This window comes from Pleurodeles waltl, chromosome 6, assembly GCF_031143425.1.
Source record: "Pleurodeles waltl isolate 20211129_DDA chromosome 6, aPleWal1.hap1.20221129, whole genome shotgun sequence".
Lineage (NCBI taxonomy): Eukaryota > Metazoa > Chordata > Amphibia > Caudata > Salamandridae > Pleurodeles > Pleurodeles waltl.
In genome coordinates this window covers 1,673,952,128-1,673,964,851 of record NC_090445.1, presented here as the reverse complement: position 1 = coordinate 1,673,964,851, position 12,724 = coordinate 1,673,952,128, and the positions used below count along the sequence as shown (strand labels likewise).

Genomic DNA, 12,724 nt, shown 5'->3' with positions numbered 1-12,724 from the left:
AAAAAAGTAGTAAGATGACCTATTTTTCTTCTTTGATTCTGTTTGATAATCTATAGCTGTACAAAAAAAATCAAAGAAAAATATATTTTTGATATATATATATATATTCGCTGAAAAAAACAAAGGTTACAGAGACATTATAGTTAGGATCAGAAAGGCTACAGAGATGTTATAGTTAGGATAAGATTTTACACACACAAAACCATAGAAATTCAGCATTTATAGTTATAGTTATCTCAAGTAACTATAACTCATGCTCAGGTACTAAGGCAACTCTATAACGCACGCCCTTGCCAAGCAAAGTTTGCTCATTAATAATTTCACTGCAAATGTTGTGGCAATATGATTAATGATCACCTGATATGTGGGGTAATTAACACTGCATGGCAAGGGCACAAGTTATAGTTACCTTAGGGGACAAGCTATAGATACTTGAGATAAATACAATTTCTGTGGTTATGTATGTGTTAAATCTGATCTTAACTATAACTTCCCTGTACCCTTTGTTTTTTTTCAGTGAATTTCTAACGTTTTTACATTTTATTACCTAATTATAATGTCCCTGTACCCTTTGATTTTTGTTTTGTGAATTTCAATATTTGTTTTAATCCTATTTCCTATAACATCCCTATAACCTGGGTGTGCGAGTGTTAAGTGGGTGTGTGAGTGTGTGGTGGGTGTGTAAGTGCAGGGGTGACTGGCTGAGTGGGAGTGGGTGTGTGAGTGGCTGTGTAGATGTGTGAGTGTTTTTTTGGGTCTGTGAGTGGGTGTTTGAGTGGCTGTATGGGTGTGTGAGTGGTTGTTTAGGTGTGTAAGTGGGTATGTGAATGTGTGAGTGAAAGTGTGAATAGGTGTGTGGGTATGTGAGTGAGTGTATGTGTTTTATTTAATTGGGGTCTGGATCCGCTTATCCTCCCGAATCCACTCAAATCCAGGATCTGGGTGGGACCGTGGATCCTTGGGCGCTCAAAATAAAAAGGTTTTTGGACAAATTCTTGCCCATGAGGGGTACTTGACAGATCCCTCTATTAGTCCCAAGGGGTCAGGTTACCTTTACCCTGACCCCTTCTATCGTGTTTTAATTTTATTTTCCCAATTGGGAACCGAGTCCCAAAGAACAAAATGAAAGCTGCAACTTTCTTCTCGGGTTGAAGCCAGCCAATTACAGCATTGCTGTTGGTGCGTGACTTCGTGAATCCACCCAAATCCACGGAGAATCAGCGTTCCTAGATATCGAAATTTATTTTCTATTAATAATGACCAAAACTACTGAACAGATGTGCAGCAAATTACAAAAAGCAGTCTTTCTGGACCTAGAGTAGCTTTATGCCAAATTTGGTGCAAATCCATTCCACAGTTCTGGCTGTAGTTGTGTCTAAAGTCCCTGTGGGAATTGTATAGGGAAAAAGCGTTTTGGGACCCCCACTTTTCTCAGCCCCTGCGTGACGAATCACCCCGAAACTTTCAAGATGGCAGCTGAAGTGAGTGATGTACTAGTTTTGAAATTTTCTTGAAGGTTCGTCAAACAGCGCCAAAGTTACTAGCAAAAGAAAAAATGCTTTTCCTATGGAAACTAGGTCCTAACTATAAATACCTACTGGCAACAACCATACATTTTTATATTCACTGAAAGAACAAAGGTTACAGGGATGTTGTCTGTTTCCTGTCCGGAAAGCATACAGGAACTGAATTAACTCTGAATGCCGAGAGCCTTGGCTGGTGAGCCGGGTCCCTCCTGGTGCGCTAAAACAAATACACCAAATTTGATAGCCATTTTAATACTTGTGCTTGATGACCTACAATATCCAGAGCATTGTGTTGTTGCCAAGCAGCAGTCAGATCACATCACATCAACTTGACAGTACGTTATCTTTGCACAGACCAGACTTATTTCCAGACTGTCCAGCACTTGGGCCCCCGAAGATCTGTTATATCCTTCAAATCAGTGCCCAATATGATGTCAGAGCCTTCTCGAAGGGAGATCTTACCTTTTTCACACCCTTGATACCAGATCAGTAGGGTCAAGGCTCCACGCAGTTTCTGTGCGTTACTCAGTGTTTCTCAGATTGAGAAGGAATGGGTATGACTCTCTAGACTTTCAGTGCGTCCAAACTTTGGCACAATAGCCACTGCCCTGTGGAGACACACCAGTCATTTCAGTGCAGGCACTATCACTGGCCCTAAACTAGGTCCTAGGCGTCCCTTCATACTTCTTCCTTCCATGGTGACAATGGAGACAATGTTTTGCGAGCATAGGAAATCAAATTAAATAACAATATCTGATTAAATGTTCTTGCCAACATGGTAATGAACCCCATTATAACCAAAAATGTCCACCTTTTGTCTTGATGAAATATATCACATATACTATTACCCACAATTTGGCACTTTCGTTTGTTAAGCCATTGCATGAATGTGTCATTTGAGTCATGTCCGCCATCACCTTCTGACATCTAGAACAGATATTTATGACAAGGCAAACAAGCTACCTCCTTATTTGAGTCTCCGGACCAACAGTCTCCAAACTTTTCTACTGTAGAACCTAAATAAAAGAAACACAGAGTCAGAAGTTTATACATGAAATCATGGGGACAAGCGCTGACAGCTGCATGCCCAATTTGCGAAACTTCCATTGGATCTTTTATTCATGAAAACCATAAAAGGCATAAAAATGCACATCCAATCAGGATAAAGAAATAATGAATATGTCATTATTATATTCAGATACATGGCGTAATGTTGACCTGAAAGTAGAGAAATTGAACAATCATTAAGTATCCAGCCAATCAAAATTAAAAGACAACTAGTGATAGAAGCGTGATACAAGATGGCTGCGGGTTGACCTTTGCATCCCCTATAGCAGGGCTTTCCAATGTGCAAATACTCTGATTCTGCACAATTCCTACCCAGTCAAAATGCAGGTCTTGAGGCCTTGGCTATATACGGTCATAGATGTGTTTAACCTTTGCTGTTTCTTGGCAGACGAGGCAATGCATACCATGTGAGATGTCTTTTTGTGCAAGCCTTGTGTTACAAGCTACTCAGCAGAGTACATTAGTTTACCTGAAATCATTAGATCTCTGGGTAGGTCATGCAGTCCTTGTCATCATTGAATATGACAAACGTGAACAAGGCCAGATAGATTTCATATAAAATAAAACACACATCCACACAACGAGAACTACTTTTGTTCAGTGAAAATGGCTCAGAGCTACTAAAGGCTTTGACCATTGTTGTAGTAGTGGTCCATCAAATACAATCACAACAGTGACCACACCTTGCATGATTAGTATTAGTGACCAACCAGATGTATGCCAAAATATCAAGTGACAAAATAGAATCATGTCAAACTATATTGACTAATACAATATCATTAAAGTACACACATATATATATTAAGTGTAAATTAACTATACCTAGAAGAGGCATATATCTTCAAGATAAATAGACGCAAGTTAATAATGTGAATAAAACTAACCTATAAATACTTACCTTAATTAGATTGGGGTCGTTGATATTCTCGATACAGTATTTTGGCTGGACAGCATTTAAGCCTCAATTTTGTAGTTGAATACCAACCACCCCAAACCGTTTGTCTCCTTTCTTTTCCTCCTCCTTTTGTGGAAGTTCATGCTCTGAAATGCATGCACCTCCCCACAGTGGGATTTGCTTAAACTCAAATATTATGACGTAGTGGTGAAATATTATGTGACAGCAAATCCACACTCAGTGAATCCTGAATTTTCTTGCTCAGATTATCCTGTTCACTCTCCTTAGTTTTAGCTTTGTGTTTCAGGCCCTATGTTTTTGTCTATAAAAGGACTTAGAGAAATCTTTTCTTTTGGATGCCTGGACTAGGTCTTGCCATAGATTCTAAGGGACCGCTTGGCTCCTTTTTATTAAGACCAAGGTCTATGACCAGTGGGAAAACAGCTTCTGTTGACAATGCTGTCGAATGATGATATATTAGTCATATATGAGGGTATCATTAACAAAGCAGAACATTCTACTATGCACCACTATTAAGAAGAGAGGAGGTCTTTCAATATACAATATAGAATCAGTGCATCTAGGTTTAGCAATGGTTCAAGAAAGACTTTTTCGAGATGGTGGTTTCCAGCTGGATTGTGGCAAAGAGCAGAGGTGCGGTTAAACATTGTCTCATGTACTTTTGTTGCTGCTGAATACCTACGCTACATGTCATACAACATCACCTATTGGTATATTATACATATTTACAATAATGTGATTAACCTATTTTGATATTGTACATGCTAAGTTACAAATTGAACCTAGGATTGGGTAAATATTACCCAGTTAAATATTGCTTATGTATTTGATATCGAAAAGACGTGAGATTGACTGGTCCCATCGATACATGTATAAGCTGTGATATTAAGATCACACCCAGTAGAGTTAATTAAGGTCCCAGTCCTTTCCCAGCCCAAAAACATAAACATGTGTCATGCCAGTCAGAAAGCTGGATACTGTTGCATCATTAAAAGAACACTACTCAACGTCAAGCATGTGAACTACAAATTATGATGATTCCAGTATATATTGATAGGAGCCATATTTGGTTTTAGAAATATAGTTCCACTTTTTCAGCTTTTTATGAATGAAATATCCAGCTTTAGAGAGATCTTGTTATTTGGATAGTAAATATTTAAAGAAATTGAAATTAGATTAGTTTCTGAGATTTGTTACTTTCTGCATGGCATTTCTTTCTGATAAGGACCTACGAGTTTCAAATACGGTTTATCAGACTTTCATTTTATTATCTCCTCCTTCAAAGTTTGTTGTGCTTATGATGTGTTTCTCATATTGTGAAATAGGTTGATTCCGCCTGAGAAGCCATTGGATGCAAAGAAGGAGATGCAGCCAGTTGGCTCGCCGGAGAAGTCAGATCAAGATGCAGCCGTGCATCTAGAGAGCAGCTTACCATCTCCTTGTCTCAAACAAGTTTTCCCCAAGTATGCCAAGCAGTTCACCTATCTGAGAGTGGTGGAACGAGTCGCTTCCCTTTTTATTCGATTTCTTGGCATTAAAGGAATGAAGAAGATGGGTCCTACAGGATTTCGAATGTTTATTAGGTAAGATATTTAAGATTTTTTGGAACAATACTTTTAGTAGCTCAAAGACCCACATTATCTTCTCTGGAGTGTTTGACTAGCTATTTTCACCAGTTAGACTTGTGAAAAGTTGTGCAGCTTAGACGCTAGCGAAAACAAAACATCGATTGACCCAAGCATTCCATGAGAACAGCAGAAATATCCCAGTCTCTATAAGCGTGCCTCAAGTAATCCTTCATATTATTAGGTGATGTTTGATGAGTATGTTGACAACGCTTATGGATGGATGGCCAATTTCCAGCACCTGTGGCCTGTGCTAAAATGTAGTTCAATTATAACATCCCAGCAGTGAGGGAGTACTGCACTTCAAAAGAAAAAAAAAGGAAAGAAGTTGTAACAAAAAAAAATCAGCTTCCAGTTTGTGTTGCAATGAAAAAAATAAAAACATTGAGGAATTATATATTTTTGTGAATACAAAAGAAATAAAGGAGCCTGTTAGTGGTAGGTACTGGGTTTAGATTCGCTGCCAGTTTCAGAGATAGGGCCAGAGTTACAGTTAAGTTGGGTTGATGTTGTGGTTAGCATTAATATTAAGTTTGGGTGAGGGTGACTAATAATCATTGTCGTCATATAACTGAGTTTGATTGAGGATGAGCAAAACTATTAGTGTTGCAGAACAATTCTTTGGTGGTGGGCCCTTTTGAGTGACAAATTAATGTTAGTTTAAAAAAAGTTGAAGGTGAGTTGTTCTGGGTGAGTCTCGCTATTGGTATTTTCTATAAATGCATTCTTGGTAATAGGCGATATTAAGGGATATCTGATGTTTTATTGAAGCCAACACAATAAAAGGTTTGTGTAAGATCTCTATGCAATTGGCATGTGAAAAGATAAGTTCATTTGTAACTGTAGAGGATGCACAATAGGAAGACAATGGGGACAGATGAGAAGAGGCAGAGTGTACGGGAGGGCACCAATGTGATCGCATATTCTTTGTTCGGTGTATGCTTCTTTCCTTGTTAACAACATGCGTTCCAGTCAATAGAAGTTGTAGCAAAAAGGACACAGGGCAGGTGTTTGAAATTGTAGTCTTTCTAATTGCTGTACTTAAAGAGGTATACTCGTGCCATGGATGATGTGTAGAATTTTTACTATTGCAGAATGCGTTAGGGCAGGGTTTGGACCGTGCAACAGTCAAACTGCCCTCATGCTAAAAAATACATAGAGTGGGCTTTGGATGCACCCCTTCCAACCATTGCTTTTCTTCACACATCCTCTTTTATCTATTGGTTTAAGACTTTGCAATCACATCATGGCTCTGCCCATTGTACTGTTCATCTCTCACCTAATGCTATTGGCTGTTTGCGTGCATCCTTCCACCTCCATTTGAGCACAAGCATTGAGGGGCTACTATAAATCTCTAGCTCTCTCTGTCCTCTTTGCTGGTTCCCACCCGGTGTGACTGATAATGCTGGTTGTGTTAGCAGGCTAAACACAGATCTTATTGGCTTTGTGAATGCATGTTTCATTTGTCAGCTCTGGTAAAGAAGTCTTGTCACTGATAATCAAGATCAGGCTGGCATTTGCTATCATTTCATATGCCCTTATCACTGCAGCAGTTGACTGAAGGCTTTAATTTCACAGTTTTAGTGGCTCAATGATGTCTCCTTAAAACATTTTAGTTCCTAAAACCCTAGTATCTGATTCTTTGATAGGAGTTGGTCATGTAACAGACTGAAGGGATCCAAAGTTGAAAAGGAAATATTATTAAGTGCATCTCTTGTTATCATAGAACTAAAGGAACATATTAAAAACTACTCTGGTGTGTTGTCAGTGCTTTAATAAAGCCCAACTCAGCCAATATAGTCTGGCGCTTAACTGTGGTCCCCACCTGTGGGTCTTGTTGTACCCTTATGATGTTAGAGGGCTCCTTTTCGAAAAGAATGTTGGTAGTCAGGCCTTGTACTCTTGCAAAGAAAAGAGGACTAAGGTCCAATAAGAAGTTCTCTGTGGCAAGGTTACAAATTAATAAAACATACCTGAGCCTCGTTGATCTGATATCAAAAGAAGGTTTACCTCCTAACGTGTAGGGTTTTCCAGACCGTGATAACAATGAATCGGACCCAAGTCATCATGTGGCTACAATTTACACAAATAGATCAATATTGAGGTACCTAAATAAGCTTTTGGATTTTTCTGAAATTTTGATTCTGCCAAATCTGTGGACAGAATGCAGTAAGTGCATGGAGTAATGCACCTAATGAAAGGTTAGGTAGTTAGTGCTTTGGGAGTTTGAAACATTGAAAACTCACTTGGGGCCAGATGTATCATCATCCCGGCATGCATTTCCTAAATAGCGATTTTTAAGAAATCGCTATTTAAGAAATGCAAAATGGGATGTATGAAACTTGCGATTCGGTAATAGCAATTTCTTAAAAATCGCAATCGCTATTACTGAATCGCAATTAGGGAATGGGACTCCATTCATCCCTATGGAGTGCGAATGGTCTTGCATTACCTAATTTGCGAATTCCTGTTAGGAATTTGCAAATTAGGTAATGCAAACCCCATGGTGCTGGGCGCCTAAGGCCCCCTTTGATGCACAACAAAAAAATATTTGTGGACATTTGAAGCGCACCCATGCCCTAGGGGCATGTGTGCTCTACATGTCATTTTTAAAAATGCATTTATAATGCATTTTTTAAAATTGCACATGCTTACCACCAAATTGGATTTGGTGATAATTGCATTTCCTAAATGCCCAATTCGCATTTAGGAAATGCATGATACATGTGCTTTGTAAATCGCAAATAGGAATTCCCTATTTGCGATTTCCTATTTAGAGAATCGCAATTTGGGATTCCCTAAATGGAGTCGCAATTTCACGGAATCGCCATTTTAGCGATTCCTTGAAATTGCTCTGCGAATGCCTTTCATAAATCTTGAAAGCCGTTTTTGCATTCACAAACCGTCGAATTTTGCGATTCGCACCATTTGCGAATGCAAAAAGGTTTGATACATCTGGCCCTTGATTCACAAATCAATAAATATGGAAGATGGTAAAGTGAAGAAGTATTAAAGTAAAATTACTTTATTTCTGTTGTGCTGCTAAGGTCTTGGGGTTTTTGATTGTTATGCCATCTTCCTTTGAGACATATGTTATAATGAAGTTTAGTGATATTAGGAATGAGTCTATGGTTTCAGTCATTGTGGTGGAGGGGCAGTTCAGAAATGCATTTCTCAATATGTCTAGTAGTATCCTTGGAAGACTATTTCACCTACTCATACGTACAATTCACAGAGCTACAGTTATAGCTCTACTCCTGCCTCTGTCTTAGATTTATGTGTGGAGTTTCCCTCCATGAGCTTGTAGAACTCCGCACATGATTCTGCACCATCAGTGTATGAATGTGGGAGTTGCACGAGGGTGACTATACAATTGGTAATAGTTACTGCAAAGGAATAACATAGACAATAATGGAACCAAACAATAACGATACCATCACAAAGATCTACGACAACAAGTAAATAAATAATACATTAAAGGAATAGGACATTGCAAACACCATGTAAATTACTTTGTAGAAATGATAGAAAAACAAAAATAATACAATTATTTTTAAACAGGCCATGTAAGTTTTTTCATTGCAGGTGTCAATTGAAATCATATTGTAGAAATGTTAAAAATGGAAAAATAAAAGAAAGAGAATTAATTTTAAAAGTACACATTACAGCTGAACATATTTAAAAAATATAGGTTGTAAATTAATTTGAAAACAACATAACTTTTCATATCTAACACTATTCTACACAAACTCACACTTTTCCTGTACCATTTGGTTGCCAGAAGGTTCAGTTCCATTTGTGTGACTTTATTTTCACAAAATAGGGAAACAGGTTGATGTTAGGTTGTTTTTGATAAATAAAAATGCATTTTTGCAGTCTATCCTGCACTGTTATTGTTTTTATTTTTTTAACTATATATTTTAACTACTTTTAGTGTATTCAAAGGAGAAATGTCTAATGTTTCAGATTCTTAAACTCACATCTCTCATTGTGTTTGTCACAACCATGCTGACCACACAACATACAATAATATCTAGATTACTTATCAGTAGTCTTCATTACTTCCATTTCTCACTTCCTGTGCCCAGTACATACATAGTCAGGCGACTCACCTCCCCAAACACTTTACTTCCTAAAAATAAAACGTCTCCAACCCCCATTTTTATTCTGTCATATTACCCCCGGGAAGAAGAAAAGGGGACCCACATCCCACAGTTCACCTGTTAATATCAGGGAACCAAACCAAGGATCATGGTCGAAGTGTAATCTGGAAGTGGGGGATGTAAGAATTAGAGACCTAATTCCACTACCATGACAGATTATTGCCTACCAAATTTAGAGACCACCCTGGCCCATCTATGAGGTCTGTGTCAGACCTCGTTCAGCCTGTGTCCTGTATGGTTAATGGTCGATTGGTGCCCTGGGTGTGTTTTTGTAATCATACCTTTATCCCAGTCAAATGACCACCTAGGCTGTCCACCTCTCCGCAATGTATTTCATGCTTTGTTTTTTCGTTTGGTTTCCATTATTTCTCTTTTAGTAATGTCATACTTCATGTGTCAGTTGGCTCTATCCCCTCCACGTCCTGTTTCCATCTAATCGCAAAGGCAGTGATCCCGCAAGAGTTTGTACCCAAGTGTGATCAGGTGGCCATCTTGGACGCAGCACTGTATAAGTGCTTGCACCCTTGCTGAGAGCCACGATTGGCTCCAAGTTCCTTCCACAGGAGGTCCTGCATCCCGTATCCCGCCTGAGCTTACTGAAAACTAACCTTCTTCTTAGTACATCAGTTTGGCTTCTCGTCTCTTCTCTGCACAAATCCCAGTCACCCGGGCACCTGCAACGCCGCTCTATGAAAGAAAAGACAATATAAACAACAGGTCAGTGTACTGAGTCTGCAACTCCAACAAGTGATACTGCCTACAAGTGATATGGGCTCATGGGTGTTGTTTACTGCTGCAAAGGCCGGGTTGTGTCCCTGTGCCTTTTTCAGGGACAAACCAGCTGAAATCCAGGGGGCGCTGCGCATTTGCTGTGATAACCAGCCTGAAGGTTTTCTTTTCTTTTCTTCCCATTCTTTCCTTTCCTTAACCCCCGGTTCCTCTGCTTACCATTGCTGGCACTCATGCATGTCCTGTGTTGAGGGTTGCTCTTAGGGGATCTGGGAGGACCATCTTCGCTCCTGCAGATCCTGGCCTTCAGGTGAGTTGATTCTGGGCAATTCCTGTCAAGGTACAAACAAATTTGGAGGATGGTCACTATTGTTTTTATTGGCCATCTACCAAACTTTTACAAACTTTTTGTTTTTTCAATACCAAACTTCTAAAGCGTAAGTTTGTTATACACAAATTAAAAAAACACTAGGAACTGCCCTACCCAGTAATTTTTTTCCCTTGGTGTGGGGGTCATTTGTTTTTTGTTTTCTGTTCCTCAGTGCCACGGTTTACCTATGCCAGGGACTACTATGGCAATGCATGCTTTTTGCAGTCAAAAAATAACTCTGCATGTAGCTAACATATTTTTTTATTGTTGAGAGAGAGGCAGCTTTCCCAAAAAAGTTTTGCAGAAGCTATGACTAAACAAGCATTGACAAACAGAAAAGACTGGTGACCAAACCAGGTCTATTGGCTTTGTCAATGCTTGTTTTCATGTCTGATGTTAACCAATACCTTTCGATTTTATATACAAATATAGACCAGTTCATCCATTGACTAACTTCACTATGAGGGACGTCATTCTTTCCTTTAAGAAGAAGGATGACACCCGCATAGTAGATTTCTTCAGTCCACGGGATCACTCTTCCCAAGACAGATACACAAACACCTGTTGCTGTCATTTCTAGGGTCGAGGCTGCGTCGCATGCGCTTGCGCATGCGTTTCGCTTGCGTGTCACTTTAGTAGTTAGAAAAGGGCTCGGAGCCCCGTCCATGTCACGTCAGTGTCTTTCATTGGTTCGTGGGCTTGCCTGTTAAAATCTGCTTGCTTTCATTAGTGGAAGGTATGCACACGTCATGCCTTTTCCGGTGGTTAGCCCTCCTGGAGCGCAACAATCAAGTACTGAAAACATGAGCGGCTAGCTGTTTTCCGTCCGGTTTGTGGACTACTTTTTATCTTTTTTCGCACCGCGATCTCACTTGGTAGAAGTCGAGCGCTTTCCATGACATCGACCCTGTTACATAGTTAATTGCACTTTTGCCGGTTACGTAGATAATTGCACTTTTGCCGATAGGTTTCACTACGAGTGAACTGTAGCAGCGCGATCGCGCTCTTTTTTTCCATTTAATGTGGCAAGAAAAGTCCGTTGGGAGTTTACAACGCTAATAGCTCTAACTCGGAGAAATGTGAGACCTGTTGCATTATAAATGCTTGTTAAAGTATTGTTGCATGTTCTGACACGTTGCCCAGCCCCGGTGTTGTCCCTGATTAATTCATGGGATGCTGCCACTCTGGCAATCCTTGTCTGATTTAACCTGCTATCAGTGTACTCTGTCTTGTAATATTTCAGTATTATTTTTTTATTATATTTGGGTTTCTGTCACCTTCCACAAATAGCGTATATTTAACTACTCGTGTGGTGCTCATGTAAATACCTAGAACCTCAAACTTACGAAGGGGATAGTTATGTGGTAGCAGTGGTGTAATAAAACGTGAGGGGGACCCCGCTGCAAGATATGCTGAAGAGGCCCCCCCAATCTCACATCAGTAGCGGCTGAGGGAACCCCTCTAGTGTGGGTAAGCTTGCTGCCCCCTACACTGCAGAGCATTTGGTTACAGAGCACAAGGTCCACTGTAAAGGTGTACCACCTCATCCTAAATCCTTTAAAATTCTGGTAGCATCATTTTTGAAGATTTTTTTTAAAGAACACACACATTTATTTTCTGTGCACTGTGGTGTGCATGGAATTGTCTATGTACTGTAAATTGCTGTTCTAAGAGCGTTTGCTAAAGTATTGAAGTTCAAAGACTAAGCAGTTGTAGAATAATCATTTGTACAATCACTCTATATCTACTACGGGAGTACAAGTTGTTACAGCCTTTACAAACTCTCTGCTATCAGAATACAATTTGATATTGAACTAGAGATACAGTCTACACATTGAAATTATTGGAGGCGCAGTTTACATCAGGGTGAATATAGTTCAGCAGTAGAGCATTTGACTGCGGGTAAGATATCGCTGGGTCGAATCCGAGTGTCCACTTATTAAGTCTTCTCTACTAAACAGTTTATGCTCTGTCTTTTTGCAAGACTATTGTAAGCTGACAGTAGGCTTAGACCCCGCCCACTGCGTACCATTAGTTGTCTTCATTGTCACTCTCATTTGCTTGCTTCTTATTCATCAGCTTTGTGGGCTTTCATTCCTCATCGTGTGTATTTCCCTCCCCTGGAGGATGGGCGCATTACTGTGTCCTTCCAGTGTTTGCTTTCTCTCCTACTTTTTACTTTTTGTTTAAGCACTGGGCAGGTGTGCATATCTTTTCCAACTGTCTTTTTTGTGTCCTCTCGCCTGAGAGCTTCTCCCTGACTTCATGTTGCTTTCTCACCCCGTATGTTTTCTTCCTGCCAGCTCTATGTTGCTGGCTTTAGCTCA

At 39.7% G+C, this 12,724-nt stretch overlaps 1 protein-coding gene across 2 annotated transcripts in view; it reads left to right on the top strand.

Annotated features, from left to right (window-relative positions):
* Positions 1 to 12,724, top strand: part of TTLL11 (tubulin tyrosine ligase like 11) — a 490,512-nt gene that overhangs the window by 426,582 nt on the left and 51,206 nt on the right. For both annotated transcript variants that reach the window (XM_069241682.1, XM_069241683.1), the window contains one exon: positions 4,836 to 5,093. In XM_069241682.1, the coding sequence (XP_069097783.1) occupies positions 4,836 to 5,093 (258 nt within the window). The remainder of the gene's footprint in view (positions 1 to 4,835; positions 5,094 to 12,724) is intronic.